Below are 22,767 nucleotides of genomic sequence, written 5' to 3'. Positions count from 1 at the left end.
AGACAACAGACAACATTAGTATTCATGGGAAACGGAGAGGCGGAAAGGCCACTAATATGTGTGAATGAGTGGGAAGCTGACAAAAAGATTTTCGCACGAGGAAAAAGGGAAAAAAAACTTCATTTCCGAGTGCATGACTTTTGGTTAATTTACTGTTTGCTGGGCTCTTTCTGTGCTGTGACCTCTTTGCGCCGAGTGTCGGTCGAAATCAAAGAACTTTTGGGCATGTTGCGTATACGCCGCGTGTGCGAGCATTGAAAATTATGCGGCATCATATCCAAGGCTGAAGCAAGGCTGAAGACATGGACAATATGAACAAACTTGTTGCCACTGCCGATGGAGGCGTACGAGTGTGTATCTGTGAGATACTTTTCGCGTGGGTGCTATGCTGCCACCGCCACTGACGCTCACGTTGAATGTGTGCCATTTGGCAATAATTGTAAGGCTATTGTTTGGTTGCCCGCCACGCTCTGTGTGTGGCTTCGCCTCGAGGCAATCGCTCAAATCTTATGACAACTCAAACAGCTACTGTGCGATTGGCAAAAATACCGCTGCCGATAGCGATACTGCTGCAGATACACATACAGATACAGGCACAGATTGTTTGTCTGCGGCAGTGATGTATCTGTATCTATTGAACTTTCGAATGGCAAGTGTCCGTTCGGTGCGTTCGGTTTATTGTCTGTCTCTCCATCTCGACTACCGCTTCTCCTTTATTCACCCTATTTTCGCGCTTGCCTTTCAATTCATATTATTTGGAAAAATAAATAGCCAACTATTCTTCAGTTTATAGAGAAATACTTTACACTCGTCGACTGTGGCATTTTTGTGGGAATTTTTTAATATTTTACCCAGACAAGGACAGACAAGGAAACGAGTAATGGAGGCCATGTATTGGCCTAGCTGACGGCTGACGGTTGGCACATTGCTCGGGTATCAGTTGAAGTCGGAAAATTCATTTTCACCAACGAAGGTCTTTTGAATTGACTTGAGTGATGCCTTTAAAATGCTGTGGAATTCGATTTCTACGACTATTGGAAGACGGGAGAGTTTTCTTTTCGGAGGCCTGCTCTAATATTGATTTAAGTTACTCCCTGGAAGAACAATTTTTCAAAACGTCGTATATTAGTAAGTAATGAAGATCCCTCCAAAATGCTGGGCTAATGATTCTTAAAGCGCTCCCAATAAATTCCTCTGAAAAATTACCACTAACGCCCATATGTCAGCTTAAACGAAAGCCCCTCTGCCCCGAGGCCATCGGGAACGGGAACGGCAACAGCTGTGGGGGCAGAGGCTGCCCCGACTGCGGTCGGTGAAACAAGAAAACTAAATTAAAACCCAACCGCAACTGTTTACACAGCAAATGTTACCACGAAGGGGCGGCTCAACAAAGCCTCTGAAATCCCAGAAATGAAATAAAGGAGAAAGATGATTAATTAGGGCGGCTACTTGCCAGAGTGGGATCGGATCGGGAGAGCGGTTGCGTTGCCGGTTGATCGGGACAGTTGGGCCGAGAGGTGAGAAGAGTAATATGTACAAATATATCACTCCTTCGGAACGGTTAAAAACGAATTAATAATGTGTGATCGGATGACGCCCCCAAAATGTGGAATGCCAGTTGGCCAGCTCAACGAAAGGAGAATCATCTAATAGCCCTTCGGCTATCCTGGGGGATGTTGCGGCCAATCAGGAGTGTTGCAGAGGCGGGCACGCGTATCGCCACGATGATATGGCAAAAGGATGTCTCGTACATACCAGTAGAGCATAGGGATCGCTTGACTTTTGGATGGGCACACAAAGAATGCCATTATGTGCATGATCTGTGGTTTCCCTTTCAACTCTGCTCCGCTTGCGGCGCTTTGTCGGCAAAAGAGTAGAGAGAGACCAGTAGGGGAGTGAAGTGAGCGTCAATGACGTAGAGGGAGGACACCCAAGCCGCTGCCACCATCGAAGTGTGAATTCTAACAGCCCGCGTCGGCGTGGCCCTCGCCGTCGTAAATAAAACATTTGAGCCCCAGTCACAGTCGCTGAAATGTGGCGGATTCGGATTCTTTGAAAACAAAGAGGGAAAGGCAGAGAAACGACGAGTCCGACGAGTCCGATGATCAGGATGAAGATGAACCTTAATTGCATTTCGGCGTAGCGCCTTCGTTTATCGCGTTCCTGTTAATTTGGAGCTGATCCTTGATTAACACTCCGCTCGTCTTCTGATAGGGACATGCCCTCAACTCCTTTGCTTCAATTCCTCGCCAGCACCTCCCTGAAGATCGTGCGGTGTGTGGCGTCAAGCCATTCGTTTAACACCTGCGGGCCCTCGAGAGGTGTGATGTCAATGATTATAACTATAACGCCTATAATCCACAAATGACTTAATAAAAGGGTTTCGCCGCCCATTTCGGACACGCACAGAATCGATCGTCATGAACTTGAAGGCAGTTTCAGGGGCAATCCTCCTTGGGCTTTGCCTCCGAGCTACGCACAAATGGGCATAGCCCTATGCTACTTTGATCTTTGCCCATCCTAGAGAAATATGCATTTCCGATCCACTTCAGTTCCATTTTCCATCATCCGTACCCAAATAATTCATATATTTATCAGATTTGATTACAACTAATTTGACATTGAAATATAGGAAATTTTCCAAAATTAATGCACCGAGAAATCATAGATGAAATAATCACGAAACGCAATCAATCCTTTCCTACGATGATGCAAAGCAGCTCAGGGGAACACGAGTAGGTACTATTCGGGAAACAAATACATAAATAATCTACATAAGTAGGAATCTCTTGGAGACTGTACGGTGGCCAACGCGCCGCTTTCCCGTTTTGATTTATTTACCATAGGAAATATAAATGCATTCGAAATGGATTTTAGTTCTGCGTGGAGGCCGCCAGGGCTCTCAAAAAATTATCGCCAGCAAATGCTATGTGAAAATAGGAAAATAAATAATTATTGAAAGGTTAAAAACCCGAGTCCACATGGAGCTTCTACTTCTAATTAAAGATACATTTCTTGGCTTCCATGTACAGGTCCATTTCCAACTGCAGCTCGACCCCGGACCGGACCCGTTTCCCACTACGGTTCCAGCTGCAGGCACAAATCGATTTGCTACAATTTCAATTTTCGTTGATTTTCCAAAAAGTGACAATTGGCCAGCGTGATTTTCAATTATTCTCAGGTGAATCGATCCGTCAGTCGGCACATGTCAAAGTTGGGAGCTCCCCCCATAATTGTGGCATCAAGTCCAGGTTCCGTTAAGCCAAACGGCGAGTCTCGTGCCGACTTTTCCAAAACAAATTGCAGCGGCTTTTTGTGGATCGTTTCTTCACACTGAGTGCGGAGTGCGGAGTGCGGAGAGTGGAGTGTGAAAAATTGAGCTGCATGTTATCTCCAGTTGATTTAATTAGATTTTGATTTGCTGCGGCATTTTTCGCATCTAATTGAAGTAAAGTTCCCAGAATCAAAGATTATTATTGAGCTGGTTTTGAAGATGCCGCCGATCCGATAAGACCATTATTATATTATTCATTATAACTTTGTGAAATCGTGATGTATATTGTACTCGAGTATCACCTATTGTACACATTGCCAATATATCTGATTGGTAGGCTTTCGAATCTTTAAAAATCACGCACATAACAGAATATTTTAATATTTTTTCGATTTTAAAATATATCTCAATATCTTTAGTGGGCGTCGAAAATCAATTTGCAATAAGCAACTAAACGGCATTAGGTCAATTAACACATCAGACACATCGCCATCGCCATCATCGTCATTATTGTTATTGTTATTGTCGCTTTATGCTAACTCGGATGCCATTTCGGATGGAAACCACAAAGATTCCCACTCCCATGGTCTGTTTCCACCTTGACGCGACTAATTCAATTAGCATAATTTGGCAACACCTTTTTTGGGTATCGAGGCGGCACCTACCGGCCTACCAGCCTACCAGCCTTGCCAGCAGATGCGTATCTGCTGGATTGCGCGTAGATACTCGTATTTCTGTTTTGTTCGTTTTGGCTAAAAAGCGCTGCTAAAGCGATTGGAAACGCCAGTGCAGGATGTAGACATCCAGAAGTTGACTAAGTTGGCGTGTCAAATCGATCATTGGCACAGTTTGACAATTCTATTTGACTGGACAGCCGGGGGGAAGCAGGAAACAAAACGAAGCAAAACAAAGGCAAGCGACTACGCTTGGACCACCGACAGGTACATGTCCAGACGGAGAGTCGCCGGCGTAGAGCAGAGCGTAACACTTACGATTTGTAATGGCCTCTAATCATGCGACAAAAAGAAGAAGACTTCGAGAAGACTGGCATACAGGTCCCCGTGGCCCAGGACCTACCGCCGTTCCCAGGTACCAAACGTCGCATCGAAACATCTTCCCCGGGTTGTCAGTCTGCGGTTCGAGTGTTAATGGTTTGTTAGTACATGCCGGTGTCCTTGCTCCTGCGTCCTGCGTCTCCTAGTCGGTCACAGCAAACACGATTTTCCGCCCACCCAAAACCCCTCCGCCGCCCCCCGTCAGCTTTACCGCAATTATGACGCCTGTGGTCGTTGTGTTTGCCGTAATTTAGTTATCTCTCAAAACTGCACGCGATTTTCGCCGGAAATCGACAGTCGGCGGCTGAAGCCCACAGATCTTTGATTTAAGATGCACTGTTTAAAAACGCATTCGGCAGCCCACAAGTCTGTTTACTGCCGATGCCCCAACAAGATATAAAACACCCGCTCGTCTCATAAATCTGCGAAAATCTGGGCAGTCTCGCTCCATCGATTGGCGGTTGCATGTTTAGCAAATTACTCAACAGCTGTGCCGGGAGAATCTTAGCTGGAAGGAAGAGGGGCGAGACGGGAGGGGAGGGGACGGTTGGTAGGCCATTAAATAAATTATAACGAACTGCCCGCTAAAGAACGCCCCCCGTCTTGAGACGCTAAGCGGAATGGGCACCGCTGCAAACAAATTGCTCACTGCCAGGGCCAGAGCCAGAGCCAGAGCCAGGGCCAGATCCAGAGCCAGGGCTATGGCCAGGGACTTCCAGAGTCTGCTGCTGAGCCCGCCAGTCCATGTGGGAGACGACACGCAGTCTGGAGATTCCTCCGACCCGGCGTTGGGGCCACAGGGAAAAAGGTGGAAGTCAAGATCGCGTAGAGGGTTTGCATATGTCAGCAGCTTGCTCAAAGCAAATGCCGCTGGGAGTTTCCCTTTTCGGCTGAGTTTTTAATTTATGTTATTGATGCGAAAGATATATGGACTGCACTGGGAGAAATGACTGTCTCTCTATCAAGCATTCCCACTCTTAAGCCGTAAATCTATATACTTCTTCGGGAATGAGCCCGTCGTCCCTTGCCTGGATCTGCCCCAGCCGTCGCCAGTTGCTGGTTTGTGAAAAACACTGCCCAGGCAAGTGCAGATTCGAAATTTCGGTTAAGGTTGCACCTCAGCATTTTGCGTTAGTATTTAAACAACGAAAAAATGAAGAAAAAAGAGTCGAAATGAGTTACGGATTTGCAATCGCTTAACTTGAGTGCCAATCTGAGTCGGCACCAAACTTCAGTCATATAAACAAATGAACATATGTAAAATCCATGCTCGGAACGACATCTTGGGGCTGACGCTGATGCTGATGTGTTTTACGACTTGACACAGAGTTTCAGAGGACTGCTGGGATGGGGACGGACATGGACGGAGATGGTGTCTGAGGTGTTTGAGGTGTCGGTATCTTGCAGTGACTGGACAAAGTGGCCGACAAAAGTCGGCCGCTGATCCGTGCGCACTCGAAGGTTGGCGGTTGGCGGTCTTCGAGCTCGGAGCTGACCGAAATGGCTTTGAAGCGCACATTTGCCAAAGTGATCGTAAAAATGCCAAGCCAAATACCTTGGGCACGTCAAGCTCGGCAATTAAAATTGAACTTTTATGTTACAATGACATATAGCCCAGTCCCGTCCCGAGTTGGCCCACGGTGGAGCGCCTTAGCTTTCAAATGAGATGCTGATGGGTGGCGACGGAGTGGGGAGTGAGTGAAAAGGCCATGCGTGTGAACAGGCAAGATCAAAAGCTCAAGCCGCAGCAACGCACTTGCAACTGAGAAAAGGACGCAGACACAGTTTGAGATAGCTAGAGAGAGAGAGGGAGAGAAAGAGAGAAAAGCAAAGTCTTATTTTTTGACCGGACAATGCAAATGCCCAGGCCCAGGCCCAGACCCAGACCGGTCCTGGTCCGGGTTCCGTGCAGTTTTGTTTTTCACAATTTAATTGCAAATAAATTGAGTTTTTGGTACTTCATTTAAGCGAAACACGCTAAACTTTCCTGCTCTGGCGGATCCATCAAAGTCGCAAGAGGACGTCAGTTTTGCTCTCTCTCTCTCTCTAGCAGATCGCAAGATTACAAGATTACAAGATTACAAGTCCGACTGTATCCAAAAGATACAAAAAGCACATGTAACGAAATGACCAAATGAAATTGAAATTTATTCCAAACCATCTGCGGCTGCACCTTTCAAAATCTAAACTCACTCTGCAGCACTAGATGGTTAAACCTCTTCAAAAACCAGACCACAGGCTTCTGGCCATCATTTTTGTGTTCCTGGAACATTCTCCTTATTGCAATCCTTTGCAATCTATCAATAAATACTTATCCGTTAGTCCTAGACTATAATGAAGTTCCGCAAAATGATCCATCAAAACTCCGTTGGCAAACTGTCAACAGATGAACAAGAACCCGAAAGGATACAGTTGCAGCAGTAGCCAAGGACATGTTGACCAAACGGAAGGCAAAACAAACAGTTTGGCAGACCGACAAATATTGAACAATCACATATGACAGATCGCTCGGCCATCTGGAAGGCTGGGCCTACAAGTGAAAACTGCGCCCTGGGCCCTGGGCACACACCCTGAAACACTTAGTTCAATACAGTGGTCAGTCAGTTTTCACTCCTTCATGCTAAATTTGCGAGGCAAACAAACGCTGTCGTTGGTCCCGCCGGGCCCAGGCATGAGGCACCAGAGAGGACGGTGGACGGAGGACGTTGGACGAAGGTGTCACATCGGCAGGGGGCTTCGATGGACGGTAGCACAGCAAGCGTCAAGATTTGGGCAAGGACATTTAGCTACTCGTTTGTAGTCGATTCAGTAGTCACTAGCCCCAGACAATACCAGAGTCCCACTCAAAGTTAGAGTTCCATTCTGGGAAGCCATCACTACTCACAGATGATGATTTCCTTTTGGAAGCACTCACGTTCCCCGGTCGAAGGAGTTCACACTCCGAGATCCAGTTACGAGAGAGGTTTATGATCTCGTCAGTTTGAATGAATTAGACTGTACTCACATTTCGCCCTTTACGGCCTCCTATAATGATCTATAGAACCATATATTTTATGTCTTCTCAGCTTGGCGACACAATTTACAGCCCCTAGTAAATCATTGGCTAGCATGTGATTCGATTCAGGGAAAAGAGCTGGCGTACAGTTTATCACTGCGATTCAAAGCATTCACGAAATCCTGTCAGTAGCCAAGAATCAAGAAAGAATTTTCGAATTTTGTTTATGGTACCCTAATCGAAGGCTTTGTTTAGGCAATATTAACTGGAAAGTGTCCCAAAGAGTGTTAATTGTCGTTTTCACACTTTTCGTTGCTGTTCGTAGCATTTCACATGTTTGCCCATTTTATGATCCATTTTGTAATCTCAAGTATTCTTTGAGCTGAAAATTCACTTATCTTTCCGCTTCTTATTCAATAATTCTGAGAATTTTGTACTTTTTCAATTGCCTTTCGTTCTTCTTGTTCCATTGATATGCTAAACAATTTCCAAACATGAATTTCCTTCATCAAGACGCAACTCCTCAACAGGAAAGGAAGCCAAACTGCCACGCCCAAATACTAGTATATAGGCGGACTTCCGTTTCACAGGGCAATAAACAGAAGTCCTGCCCCAAGGCTCCTCCTTATCGAAAATTCTGACGCAGACGTTGCCACGCTTGAGGCGCTCCGGTAATTGAAAACTGTCAATACGCAAATTAAATAATTTGTCATGTGTATCGTGACCAAGTTTCTGTGGTTACGGCCAGAACGTGGAGCGGCAGCAGTGCAGAGGGGAAGAAAATAAAATTCCTCATTCGAGAATGTCCTGTGCGGCTCATTTGCATGGCCATAGCCATTGTAAATGACGCATGCGAGTGCACTCAAGTGGTACTTGCAGAACGCTTCATTAGCAACGAGTTTTTTGTTCTGATTATCGCATGATGCAAGACAGTAGAGGGCCTAGAGCCTAGACCAGCTGAGTATTTCAATCCTCGCCCCTGGTTTCCACTCGATGACCATCGGTTGTTTCCTCAGCCTTGTTGCCTGGCCGGCTTATTCCGCTCAATGGAATTTATGGAGGAAATATTGCTGCTGAAATATCATTATAGATCAGAGATTTGCATGCGGCCCAACTCCACACAGACCCACGCCGGCATACCACACACATGCACAGGCAAATACAAAGGCAAAGGGCAGCCATTTTGTAGCTCTCTCTCTCGAAATTTTCCTCTGTCCCTCTCTGCCCTTTCCGAAGCCAGATGCAGGCGGCATGTGCGTATCCTTAATATGCGTAAACTTCACGCTTAATTCCTCATAGTATGATGATGTCCTTTCGCTGTTTTCGCTTTTGTTCGTTGGTTTTTCAATTTTTCAATTTTTCAAAAACTGCAGACAGTCCGAACCGTACCAGGTGTGACTTTCGTTAGCTATAATGGATGTTGATAAATTTTTATGTTTGTATATCGGTAAATGACTTTGGCAGTTGAGGGAAGGATATTGGAAATCCACTCATCAGGGTAGGATTAGGGTCGTGCTTGGTATGAGGATTGGCTCCCCATATCTAGCAATCATGGATGCACGGATGATGGAACGTGGATACAACGTACTTCGTTCTAATGAGCTTGAAGTAAAGTAGCGACCTTATCAACGGTCATTATTACATTGCATATCGTAAATCAAATGCAGCTTCATCTGCTAACCGAACAGAGGGAACAACACTCACATGATTTCATCGTAAACAAGCATGAACTTGCATTGTATCTCAGCGAATGTTAGCTGGAGAGGATAAGCCAAGAAGCCAAAGGAAACCCGCACCGAACCCCCATAAAGTTTGATGACAAAGACCTAGCCCAACTGGGCCGGCAGGGGGAAGAGACGAAGGAGACGGAGGTCGAGGTGGAAAAGTGGGATAAACATACATTGAGAACACACGACAACGACACGACACACAACTGTGGGTGCTAAAACTGCCAAAACCGGAACGATTGATAATGCGTCCTGGTCTCTGCCTGGGCCTGGGCCTGGATCTGGGCCCGGGTGCCGGTCTATGTCCTGTGCCGACGGCAGCCTTCACGCTTTAATTGGCTGCCAGTGACAAAATAAAGAGTCATACAATTCACACAAATGTGTCGTCGGCCGTGACAGGAGCGGAGCGGAGCCCAGCCCGAGCCCGGGGGACAGCTGCACAGCCAAAATGATCGGCCGAATGGCATCGGGCAGGGGGTTGATGTTTACGTGCGACGTGCGGATGGATAGCGGATATCGTACAATATCAAACGCGAGGCTAGCTCAGCCCTGAACCGCCCTGAGCGAGCACAGCCAATCAGAACTCTCTCGAGGCGTGGCATTGCAGCTCGATTAAAGCGCCAGAGCGACGAGAGAAGACGAGTTCCGCGCTCCCTCGGCTCTCGCGCGGCACTCTGTCTTCCCTCTCGGTCGCACACTGAAGTTTTTTGATCGTTGCCATATTGGTGTGGCGCCCGAGCAGGCAGCAAACACAGAAAGGGCGGGCGCGAAAGCTACTCTCGCTCTCCCTCTCCCTCCTCGCCAGCATCTACATCTCCATCGCCGTCCGCACCAGTGGTGGTAGTTGCCCGATGTGGGAAACCAGTTTATGGAGCGATCTCATTGTTCGTCCGTCTCCCCGTTGTAGTCGTCGACGTCACCCGGTCCCGGCCGGCCTCCGTTAATTTATGCTCGCGCTTCTCTTTAGTTGCTTTGCAAGTCTCGTGCTGTTTGATCGCCGAAGCGCGCGTAATTCCAAGAAAAACTCACGTTGCGCCGAGCTGGATTGTCGCCGCTATCACGCTATCACGCTATCTGGTTGAGAGTCGCAAACTTCCGTCGGAACGGGAATCGGAAATCGCATGTGGCAGACTTTTTTCTTTTTGACGCGGTGGAGCCACTTCGGCCACTTCGCATGTGATAGCCAGTTTAACGTGTGCAGTGCAGCATCGATTTAGTTAATAAGTTATTCTATAAGCAGTTGGATTTGGACAATTCTGACAAATATGGATATGTCTAGCGCCAACTCCCTGCGGCCTCTATTTTCGGGCTATCCCTTTCAAGGTAAGCTAACGGGCGGGCTTATCACCTACCAAAAGAAGTTAAGTCCCCTTCGACACACTCTAAATATAGCTTGGACATATTCGTAGACTTTTTCACATTTAATGGGATTACAATCAAGCAATGGCAAATGGTATTTTGCCAAAAGACTGAGCTCCGCTTTGTACATATACTTAATGTTTGGCTCTTTCCCATTTACAGGACAAGGTCGCGTTAACCAACTCGGAGGAGTCTTTATCAATGGTCGACCGCTGCCCAATCACATTCGCCTGAAGATCGTGGAAATGGCGGCCAGCGGAGTTCGTCCCTGTGTGATTTCCCGCCAGTTGCGCGTCTCGCATGGATGTGTGTCGAAGATTCTAAACCGCTACCAGGAGACGGGCTCGATTAGGCCCGGGGTCATAGGCGGATCGAAGCCCAAGGTGACCTCGCCCGAGATCGAGACACGGATCGATGAGCTGCGAAAGGAGAATCCCGGCATATTCAGCTGGGAGATACGAGAGAAGCTGATCAAGGTGAGTTACACGGTGGCTTACAGACACCTGCACCTGCACGACAACAGGCGGCAATAAAATGTGCCAAAACAAAGGGTCCAAGGACTTTTGCTAGGCCCACCAGTAGCCATAACCGCATGGTCGCATGGGCATTATGTGCGGACAAGAGATGCACCAATACCAACTGATTCGCAAAGACCATTCGCCGGTCGTTTACTTCCGTTTTCCGAAAAGTCACGTGGCAGACTCGGGCCGCCCGCTGTCTTTGTTGTGGCACGTTGCCGGTGACATTTCTCCGGTCCGGTCTTTGCATATGCCGGCTGCTGGCACAAATGGCCCCAGGATCGATTTTGAACTTGGCCGCCCATTGACAAATTTGTTGTACAACGGCGACGACAAATTTTCGCATGCCACCCATGCCGTTAAGAAATCGATTAAACCATAAAGAGTAGGCTGTGGCAGATGCTGTCGCTGTTTTTGTTGTCTCCTTGTCGGCATCGATTGTCTTTCATCCTGGAGGCAACAAGGTGCGAAAAAAATACATATATTTATCTTGCCTTTTGGCTTTGAGGCATCGCTCCAAACTTCCGGCTTGACGCGCCAAGAAAAAAGGAATCAGGTAATATCAGGCTATAGTCAACCTACTTAACGCTGCCTACACTCAAAGAAAATGGGTTTGATTTGGGATTTTTCTTTACCATCAGTATGATGTTTCTGTCCTTCGACCCCTCAGTGTACCTTCGGCAGGTTATTCGCTTATTTGTGATCTCAGCCCACCAGCTAAACTTAATTCATGTCACGTTTTAATGGACGATTTAAAAATCAAACAAAAAACTTGTACGGAGTGGAGTGTCTGTCCCCTTGCCCTCTTTCAACCATTTCACACAGTCAACCTGAAAATCAAAGCCGAAAAAACCCAAACACCTCGTCACAATCGCACATGCTCTGCCATTATTTTTCCACAAATTAGCGTTAAACTTTATGGAAGATAAAAAACCACACACAGAAACACACTTGAATCAGGCAAGCGGAAAGCAAAGTCAATGGAGACGGAGCTCCAACTGATTTCTGAACCTACGCCAATATAGCTTATTCATGGACATCCGACTCCCAGAGCAGACCAACTGTCTCGATGTTTGGCAGGGCACCACCTCGGATCCCCGTTTGGATGGATGGACGGATGGATGGATGGCCCGATGACGGCTGTCTTGGAGTCGTTTTTCGCCTTTCGGCAAGTTTATATGCACAGAGGATGAGAGATACATTGTATTCGCATATTCATGCGCCAGCCCCTTTTGCCGGCTCAAGCCGGCCTGCTCTTTATTTGAAGCCGCAATTAGTTACACTTTATGTGGCGATACCGATTCGGGCGACCATCGATATGATCGGGCCAGATATCGCTCACGCGCACAATTGCATCGCTGGTTGCATCACTGCACCGTCCTGTATCTGTGAGATGCACCCTGTGTGTGCAGTAGGCGTAAAAACAGCCTCCAGGTGCGCTTCACGCTGAATTAGAATGCGCTATCGGCATCTCTCTTGCTCTATAACTTATCTCGATTTCTCTCTTTGTGTGCCCCACCCCCTCCTGTCGCTGTCTGCACAGATACCATTTGGTTGGAGGCAGTGTATCCATCGATGATCGTGATTGATTTTACTGGTAGTTACTGCCCATTGGTATTGTCGTGGAAGTGCTCGCAGTTTGTTGCACGCTGATGAAGCCCCACGCTGATGGTTCCCCACTCTCGCTGACAAACTGCTGACTTCCAAGAAACTCGATTAATTAAAAACTACAGACTACACCTGTCACTCAAGCCAGACGCTAGCGCAGCCCCAAAAAATACGATCGCAGAAGGGAATTAATACACAAATATGTAGATAAATATTTCTATACGATATGCTCAGGAATAAAGCGCAGTCAAGTGTCAATCCAACTGTCAACTAATTAATTAAATTTCAATTGAAACGGCTAAGGCAGAATCCAAGAGAGAAGGCAAAAATGTATCTCGCAGTCGGGGGCTCGTTCGAGTTGGAGTTCGAGATCGGGACCGAGATCGGTTTGGAATGGACTTGGGCTTGGGTTTGAGTTTGGAATTGAAATTGGGTTTGGGATCCAGTTGTCAGTTGCTACAAGATAAGCCGTCACACATTCCAGCTGGACAACCGGCTCGGTACGGTACGGTAGGGTAGGGTAGGGTAGGGTAGGACCCAGTGGCAGCCCCACCACACTCATAAATAACGTAACAAAGTCCAGTTGAAAATCAAAACACATTTCTGTTGTTGTATTTATGACACATTCAATAGAAATAGGAGTCGGTAGCCAGAGCTAACCAGACAGCCCACGGCGTCCGAAGCTACATACATACAACCCGTACCCGTGCCCCGTTCCAGACTGGACAAAATGTCAGTTTCGGTTTCCGTGCTCGGCGTCTTGTCTTGTCTTGTCTGGTCTGGTCTGGTCCCTGTCTTGTCTATGAGGTGCCAGTTATGCCACCTTTGTTCGTTCAAGAATTAGCCACAAACCCCAAGAGAGAGAGAGAGAGAGAGAGAGAGAGCGAGAGAGTCATGATCATTTCGTCAGTGGAAAAATGTTATTATTAATCATGAAAATGTTTGCGGCACATGCCACTCCATTTGAGCAACCGACTGGCCCCAGACCTCCTGTAACCAGTAACCAGTAACCAGTATCCAAGTACCACGAATCCAGTACTGAGTCGGTTCTCCCTCCCGATCTGATGGCGCGTCGCACAGTTGAGCTTCGTCTTGCAGCGATTAGCTGCAACCTGGAGTTAAAGTTGAAGTCGACATGTTGCTCTAATGAAAACTGACAGCTTTCGGTGGCTTAGAATGAGGAATTGGTTTGTTCCGATTTCGAATTGATTTCGGGATCTGTTTTAGGGTTTCCCGAAGGAAAGGGGTAGTATCAGATCAGTTATTCTGCGCGATAACACATTGTCTGTATGTATTTCAAACAGAAACTTGCGTACTACTCAAGGAAATCATGTCAAGGAAGGAAAGAGCTTAACTTTGCACCTGAGAGATTAACTTCATGTCGGCCCATCTCCTGCAATTTGTTTTCCCGCCGCATTCTTCTCTCTACAGTTTCATCAAATCTCAACACTTGTCTCGCCTCTTAATGCAACACGCGACACGGGCAGGGCAAACGGCATCGGGTAGAGATAAATTCTCATGCCTGGCCTAACTCTGGGCCTGACATTTCCCTAATTGGATTACACGACCAAGATGGGGCGAAGTGGAGGGGCGAGAAAGACAGCTACATGAAAATTGTCCAAACACAAAGAGCTGCCCAGCAACTGTGGCATTAATGTCAGAGCTCTCAAAATTGTACCCAAGATGTCCAGCATCTGTGCAGGGTATGCCATACAGGCATATATTATCGGGTCAACAGTAGCTAACCAAAAAAGTAGCTATTTAGCCGGCCTTCGCTTATCTTAATTGGATTTGATTTGTGTGATTTACGATGCTCATTATAGATCGAACTTTAAACTCACGTCTAATCGGAAAACTTTATTTGTTGAATACAGGAGGGCTTTGCGGATCCACCATCAACGTCGTCCATCAGCCGCCTGTTGAGGGGAAACGATCGCGGCAGCGAAGACGGTCGCAAGGACTACACCATACACGGAATACTTGGCGGTAAGCAAGAGCAAGATTGCCATGATAGAGAAACCAATTTGGGAATGTGGATGGGTAATCTCGTTGTGAAAACCAACGATCATTTATTTGATAATTTCGGAAAATCATCATCAAATCATTTGTAGCTCAAATCAACAAACTTGTGTCGGCAACATTGCTTTGATCGTCTTAGAACGAGCGACTTAAACTTAACTCAAAGCCGCTCAGAAAGGGGAAAAATACTACAATAGACCGCTCTGCGGTCATACGATAACGATCTCGATCGCTTGTTGGCTATACACAACCGAAATAGGTATAGATGATGACACCTGAGAATCAAAAGTACACAAGATTCCAGATTCTTTTTCCACAGCACAGGCCCAGACCCAGACCCAGACCCAGACCGAGTTCCAGTGCCAGATCCAGTCCCAGTCCCAGCTAATAACACCGCTTTCCACTGCCTTGTCTTGCCCTGCCTTGCCTTGCCTTGCGTGAGATCTCATCTTTCTCTCCCTTTCCGACCCTCACACTTTGAGCGGAGCCAATAATCACACTAAATATGCAAAGTCATTCGATAAACGATCGGCGGGGTCAAAGCGGTGTCTGTTGGTTGGAAATTGAGTAGAAAATTATTTCGTATGATCTCCCGATGCATCATTAGACGAACACTGTAGCACTGTAGCACTGAGAGCACTGAGAGCACTGTACTTGGATGTTTTTTTTTTCATTAGGGCCGGCAGCCGAAATTTTGTGATCAGGTTTTTGGCAATTGTTAATTTTGCCGACACTCTGTGATATTTTGCCGGCCTCGTCCGCCTGTCACAACAGAGATCCCGCCTCACAATGGCTCAGAGGGCGAAACCCTTAGTTGTCACCTTGACGTTGTCCTTCTGAATGAGTGCAGGCCGCATTCATGCAATGAATAATACAGGAATTTTAAGGGGTTTCCGTTGCCTTGAAACGAAGTCATGTTGTTTATATTTCCTTTTTGGTGTTTGCAAAATGCCGAGAGAAATGCTCGGATGTGCCGGTGGGAGATCAGGTGGAATTCTGAGCGAAGGGTGGCTAAAATTTGAATTTAAGGAATGACCAGACAGTCTGAACTCTACACTTTACGTTCAAGTTGGATCTCTTCTCTCAGCACCTGTTTACATAACCCATTTGAGTTTTCGCCGAGCCCGACGAACATTAATTATGTACTAAGCATAATCTATATAACCCTGCCGCAAAGTGGTCATTATGTTGTCGAAGCGTATAATAAGCTCACGCCCTCCCATCATAATTGATTCCTCTGTCCGCATCTCCATCCATGGGGATAGCCAGGCCTCGGACCATTATTACGGCCGTCCAGCAAGAGTAGCCATCTACCCGTCCTCGAGTCACAATCAGAACCCCAATCGGAACCGGCATCGCAGAGACACATCCGAAGATGCAACTGGCCAGACCCCGACTGCGTTGGAATCTCTGGGATCTGGGACCTGGGATAACAAAGTCGGTGCCGGTGCCTGTAATCAACGCCTTCTTTGCCGGCGACTGAATGATTTCTGGCCCTCACCTGAAGACACCGAAAATAAAATTATGCATTATTAAATATGTTGCTTCATCTTTTATTTCGCATATAATTTCGTTTGATTTGGATTTTGTACAATTTATAGGGACACGTCCGTATCCCAGGCCCAGACCCAGACCCAGACCCTGCCTGCACTGCCCCTTCCACAGCCCCACCAACGACCATCTCCCCGGCTTTGATGGCTCATTGTCGCTGACTGCGTTTATCGGCGGCTCGCTTTCATCTTTCGTAAACCGAAAAAACTATGAAAAGACTTGGAGTATCAAATAATAGCTTAAAATACCCCAAAAAAAGAAAATTGTGCGGGGGCTACCGAAGAAACGTCGGTGACAAAAATGCTGTTATAATTTTTGATGAAAAAAAAAAATCAATACATTTGTGAGCAAAGCTACCAAAATGAGTCAACTAAACACGTTATTAAGAGCATTGATGGCTGAGAGATGCCGATACAGCCCTCATCTAAATACCAATTAAAATAGAATTAAGTCGGAAAAGCTCTGGCAGAAGGTAAGACATCAATTCACTAATGCCTAACCTGATTATTATACGAGGTTCGAGCAGGCCTCCACAGGAGTATCGCACAGCCATTTATCTCCAACTAAAGGTAGATTTTTCCCTGGACTTCTCGGAAAACTGCAGCTTGATAAATATTGATTGCCCGCCCCACTGAAGGCACAACAAAATAAAAAAGACCGCTAAACGTTCGCTACGCCCTCGCCAAATATCCCGACAATAGCCAAGCTGTCTGATGTCTGATCTCGACCCAAAGTCAAGCCTCTTGCCTTATAAATACGCGTGCGATTTGTATTATTTAGACCTGGGAATGCACAGCTCGACCCACTCAAAGAAAGAAAGTAGGGCTACACAAAGAAATCAAATGCCAAAACACCGACAAGAAGTCAACGATTGAAAGAAAGAAGAAAAGACGAGGCCAACACTTGTGGCAATTAGTGGATAGAACAATGGCATCAAGAGAGGCCGCCGTGGGAATGGCCAGGGATATTTACAAAATATATTGTACATGCCCCCAGCTCGATGGCCAGGACCAGACAAAGCGGCAGCGGTGCGAGGGCAGATCCTTTCCAGGTCCAAATACAAACAGGTTCAATTATTTGCGAAAAAAAAAAGAAAAAACTTCGAGATCGCAATGGCTGACGAAGACAAACGGACGCCGCCCAAGGGAATCCAGTTATAGGAGCTCGGGTCACACCTTCTCTAATGCATCGCCACGGGAAGCCGAGGGAGACGGCAAGAGAGTGCCGCATTCTTGCAGTGTCACATGACAAATGATTGCACGGCGAGGAAGAGCTCGGCTTCTCGGTGATTGCGCAAAAATATCCTGCTCCTGCTCCTGCTCCGGCTCCTGCTCCGGCCCTACCATATGCATGTGCGTGCGGTCTATAACCCCGCTGCAGTGACCCCTGCCCCCGTCCGTGTCTCTGCCGCTCCTCGCTCACACATATGGCCTGGTCCCGTGGTTGGCTCATTTGTTCGACTTGAAAACCCATTAAAATCGTTCATGCCCGAAAAAAGTGTCAACGTAACAAAAGCATCGCTTTGACTTCAAATGCACCGATCTTGGGCGGCATCTTTAATGCCCACCAGGGTGTCCTGGTGCGTTCTGTTTGATCTCATTGTGGCCCTGATCATCTCAGCCCTGACTCTTGTCTGTTTTCTGCCGCCGTCGGTGCACTGTTGCGCCCCCCCGAGTCCATCTTTCGTGTTGATGAGTTACAAAATATTTTATTAACGCATTATCACACTTTAACCAACTTCTCTGTCTCTCTCTCTCTCTCTCTCTTTCACTCTTCCCTGTCTGTCTCTTTCTCCTTGAAACTCACAATTGTGATCTTTTCCACTCTCTTTCTGTTGGTGCCTTTGCCGAGCTGGGCATCATCTGGGATTTGTTTTGATCAAGTGTTTGTATTCATTGTTATTTAAATTAGTTTCATTCTGACCCCAAGTTCGAATCCCTTGACGATTTCGTTTCTTCTGCCGCCGGATTATGATTATAACTAATTTTGGTCTCATGTTCCTCTCCGCCATCTCGAAGGCTCGACGACTTTTGTAAATTAGTTTAAATGGGCTTCTGATGGGAGTATTTAGTTGTCCACTCGTTTGTATTTAGATTTTGGGTTCGAATCGGAATGGCTTTCCCATTGCGAGGGCGTTGAGAGCATAAATTGTGGATACTTTATATCGGTGGAATATTAATATATGCGATGCAAGCATTTAAACAATAATTGGATGTTCATATAATTATACGGTCTTCAGAACTAAGCCGACTGTCTATTCGAACCTCTTCTTCAATTTGAAACTATACTCGTGTTATAATTTTTATAAATTTCAAATATTCCACATAAAATACACAGGTACATGCGTCCATACTCCCAACTCAGGTCAGTTCAGAGCTTGTTAAACATAAAAGCGGCATAAGTTTTAAAGCTCCTGTAATCCTTTTGCTGACATGAATCTGAAGACTTAAAAAATAACATATCCGACCGAACTGAACCGAGCTGAGTTGGGTCCAGTTGGCCGGCCCCTTCAGCCATGCCCCAGTCCATGTCGTATGGCCCCAAGATTTTTCAAATCCCAAATCTGATGTTCGGCGACAGAGCAGGCGCGTGTCTCGCACTGACAGCTGACAGTTTGGGCCCCTCTCCCCGGCGGGGCAGTGTAGGAAACGTTATTTAAGAATTGTTTTTCAATTGCAGTTTGATTCTGCCTGCAGCCCCAAAGACTTCCCCATCAGATGCACCAATTTAAATGGTAGGGCCAGTGTCAGGATTGTTGATTGATGATATGAGCTCGAATAAGATAATAGCCAAAGGCAGATTGATCTTTGCCACAACTCCGACAAAGGTCATGCAGCAATTGTCCATCAGAAGTGATTGGTCTCCAATAATAGAAATGAAAAAATGGAAAATAATGTAAAAAGTTGCCCTGCCCGTTTGCCTTTTGCACTTTGCCTCAAGTTCATTTTATTCGACCACACAAGGCAGCAGGAGGCAAGTCGATTCCCAAAGGTCCCTCTGAAGTACTACCTGCTGCCTGCTGTTCGATAAAACGCAACTTGAAATGACGCGTCGTCAAACATGATGGAATACCCTTCCCCGATTACGAAGCCGCAGTAATTTATCAAAGCTTAGAGCTAGAGCCCCCAGTCGATTTTCCACTGGGTCCAGTCACCAAAAAGAAAGCCCCCAAAACCGAAAGACAGCAGCACCACGGTAGCCAGAGTGGTGCCGGAGTCGTTGTCGGTGCTGGTGCCAAAATAATAAAAGGGCCTTTGTTTCGGGCGCTGCTGGACTTTTTCCTCTCTCTGGTGGGCTCTCTTTTCTGTATGCGAGCATTATTAATGGGCAAGTAACAACAAATTAATAAAATGTTTAACATTAAAAAACTAATTGATTTTTCTACCTTCCACCTTTGCTTTGGTGTCGTTTCCCGAACCCGTTTCTCTTTGTCTTCTTTCCATGGCTTCTCCACGGCTTCCATGGCTTCTGCATCGACTCCCCTTATTTCGTATAATTAAGTTTTATTGTTTCGTGTGTTGAAAGATTAATAGTGCGACTTCTGTATTTTATCATTCATATCCATTCGTTTCTACTTAATACGCATGTGAACTTTTCGATTTCTTTATTGGACCAGACACCAGAGACCAAAAACCAGAGACCTCACTAAACTGTGGGCGTTCCGCGATCCGAGGTTTCTTCGCTTCGGCCGTTTCGCTTGAGGGGATTTTGGGTGTGGCCCGTGAGGGTCCGAGATGCTTATAAGCGTGCCGAAAGTTGGTTTAAAATTTTGGGATTGTCCCGTACGAATATAAGCCTTACTTAGCTTTTGCAAAGCTAAAACATTAGGAATTGAAAAGGTACGTTTACCTTTAAATTACTAGAACTTTGATTATATCAAATCAAAGAGACAGTTAAGTAGATCTTGAAATGATTCCTTCCTATCGAAAGATCTCGCTTGTACTTCCCATTTTCTATAAATTCCTATTAATCACATGTCTAAGGATACAGGAAATCCACTTTAGCTGTTAAGTCAATTAATAATTTCACTTGACAGACCGGAAACGATTGACTCGAACAGTGACCGCAACAGAAAAAGGTCAGCGCTCTTAGGGATCCCCACAACCACAACCACACAATATGAACATTAAAATACGTTTGCATTCAGGTCGAAGGACGATCCATTTGATCGGACTAAAAGGTATTTCCGCTCATCAGCACCCACACGCGTAAAATACACCGCAGGATTGTGGGAAAGACATGCACGGCGCTGTCCCTGTTCTGTTCCTTCTGAAAAATGAGCTTGTGATCTTGTTGAATAATTCCGATTATGGGCGATAGTTTCTCCGCTTTGATCCTTAGCCGGCACGGCATGGCTGTGACTCCGCCCCGCCTTGAAAACTCTGCTTATTGTGTAATGAGCTCTCCAAATAATTTGGCATGGCTCTGGGGTGCCACACGCCGCGCTTCAAGCCCGATTGCCAATGACGGCGGCGTTTTCCCTTTCGTAAACAGATGCCGAAGTTAATTGGCGCACTCCTCCATGGCCGCTGACAACTTGCCGATCATCTTCTTGTGTAATATGATATATTGTGTCACTTGTCAAGTGCTGTGACTTTTACGAGCTGCCTGCGGATACGCCCTTGCCACAGTCGCGGCAGCTCGCCCTCCACCCTCCGATCGCGTCATCTTGCTGCCTTCTGTGTGATTGTCGGTGGCTTTTGACAGATTTGTTGCGCTCCCTAACATTTCAATTAATATGCAATGGCGCGCACTGAACGTCGACTCCCATTTATATGGAGCTATGACTTTGTACTGATCTTTGTGCTGGGGGTCACACGATCGCCGCGATCCACGTCGGTGGCCCTACGCGGTGGATCCGAAGATCGAAGATCGAACCACACCACATATATGATTCAGTTTCGTCGGAAGACAATGGGCGTGGAGAATCGTATGGCTTCTTACGAGGCGTTCATAATTTTAGTTGCCTTTCAATAAAGAACCGAGTTCCCGCTGATGATAACTTTCCCATCCGATTCCAGGCCGCGATTCGGATATTAGTGACACGGAGTCTGAGCCTGGGATTCCGCTGAAACGCAAGCAGCGACGTTCCCGCACCACCTTCACCGCTGAGCAACTGGAGGCCCTCGAAAGGGCCTTTGCTCGCACGCAGTATCCGGACGTTTACACCAGGGAGGAGCTGGCCCAAACCACAGCCCTGACTGAGGCCCGCATCCAAGTCTGGTTCTCCAATCGAAGGGCTCGTCTGCGCAAGCATTCTGGCGGATCAAGTTCCGGTCTTTCGCCAATGAACAGTGGCAGTGCCAGTGTGGGAGTTGGAGTTGGAGTTGGAGTGGGTGTTGGTCCTAGCGGAGCTACGGCTCCCCTCGGCTTCGGTCCTCTCGGCGTTGGCTCAATGGCCGGCTACAGTCCGGCTTCAGGGACCACCGCCAATGGGGCAAGCCTCAACGATGGGGTTCATCATTCCGCTCATGCCCCAAGCTCCCACCACAGTGCAGCAGCTGCAGCGGCGGCGGCGCATCATCACACGCAAATGGGGGGCTATGACCTGGTCCAAAGTGCGGCCCAGCACGGATTCCCTGGAGGTTTTGCACAGCCCGGGCACTTTGCCAGTCAAAGCTACTATCACCAAGGTAAATGAACAGAACAAATAATTATCTTACGACCCTTTATAAACCAAGACTTTCCTATCTTTCAATGTCTTTCCAATGCAGACTACTCCAAGCTGTCCATCGATGACTTCTCCAAGCTAACCGCCGATAGCGTATCAAAGATCTCGCCTTCCTTGCACTTAAGCGACAACTACTCGAAGCTGGAATCGCCCTCGAATTGGTCGCAGGCCGCATACCATCTCAACCAGTCGGCTGTGGCGGCAGCCAACTATAATGCCCACGTGGCCCAACACCAGCTCAACGATTATGCCGCAGCAGCGGCGCATGGGAATGCAGCAGCGGCCGCTGCTTACAATCACCCGTTGCCGGCGCAGGGTCAGGCCAAGTACTGGTCATGAGTTAATGGATCCGCCGGTGACGACACTCCGACGAACCGAACCCCATTCGACTCCGACTTTCGTGTCAGTTTTATGCATTTCAATTATCAGAGGCAGAGGCACATGTAAGCGTTAGACAACTATTTATACAATGCACCGTGAACGTGAATATGGAAAATATTGGCTTGGCTATAATTTAGGATTAGTCCGCTTACTACATGTGAATTACATGGCTTTTAGAGGCGCATTAAGGCTGGTAACGTGTTTCTATTTAAGCAGTCTATACACATAGATATACATATTTATTTTTATACTCTAAACGTGACGCGATATTGTTCAACATAAACAAAAGCATAAAAATTAAAAAATATATTTTTAATAAATGACATAGAAGTGAATTTACAAATGGTATGCATAAAGGGTATTTTGAATCGACGATTCAGAAGTTATGGATACCTACCCATTCAAGGACGATTCCCGAATCGTCTGGCCTGTTGAATCCTCCCATTCAGATAGGACACAGTTCTGGATCATTAGTGTAGGATCAAACCAGTAATATGTATATATTTTTATTAGATTGGTATTTCATATACGTATATATATATATATTGTGTATATAACTTTGATATTTTAATGCTACGCGTACTTCCACAAGAGCGAACTCTCTGCTTC

At 46.7% G+C, this 22,767-nt stretch overlaps 1 protein-coding gene across 1 annotated transcript; it reads left to right on the top strand.

Moving 5' to 3' along the window:
- The first annotated feature begins 9,930 nt into the window (after positions 1-9,930).
- LOC108160702 (protein gooseberry-neuro) lies at positions 9,931-22,504 on the top strand. Its single transcript, XM_017294856.2, has 5 exons — positions 9,931-10,374; positions 10,573-10,886; positions 14,411-14,522; positions 21,128-21,739; positions 21,821-22,504. Exons 1-5 carry the CDS (start codon positions 10,317-10,319, stop codon positions 22,114-22,116), a joined length of 1,392 nt encoding a protein of 463 aa, XP_017150345.1. The 5' UTR covers positions 9,931-10,316; the 3' UTR covers positions 22,117-22,504.
- Positions 22,505-22,767: the final 263 nt, after the last annotated feature.

Source organism: Drosophila miranda, chromosome 3, assembly GCF_003369915.1.
Source record: "Drosophila miranda strain MSH22 chromosome 3, D.miranda_PacBio2.1, whole genome shotgun sequence".
NCBI lineage: Eukaryota > Metazoa > Arthropoda > Insecta > Diptera > Drosophilidae > Drosophila > Drosophila miranda.
Note: the sequence above shows the minus strand (reverse complement) of the source record. Positions and strands in the feature narration are given on the sequence as shown.

Coding starts and splice junctions, on each gene's coding strand:
- LOC108160702 (XM_017294856.2), top strand. CDS start 10,317: ATGGATATGTCTAGCGCCAACTCCCTGCGGCCTCTATTTTCGGGCTAT. Junction 10,375..10,572: donor TTCGGGCTATCCCTTTCAAG/GTAAGCTAACGG, acceptor TCCCATTTACAG/GACAAGGTCGCGTTAACCAA. Junction 21,740..21,820: donor TCAAAGCTACTATCACCAAG/GTAAATGAACAG, acceptor TTTCCAATGCAG/ACTACTCCAAGCTGTCCATC.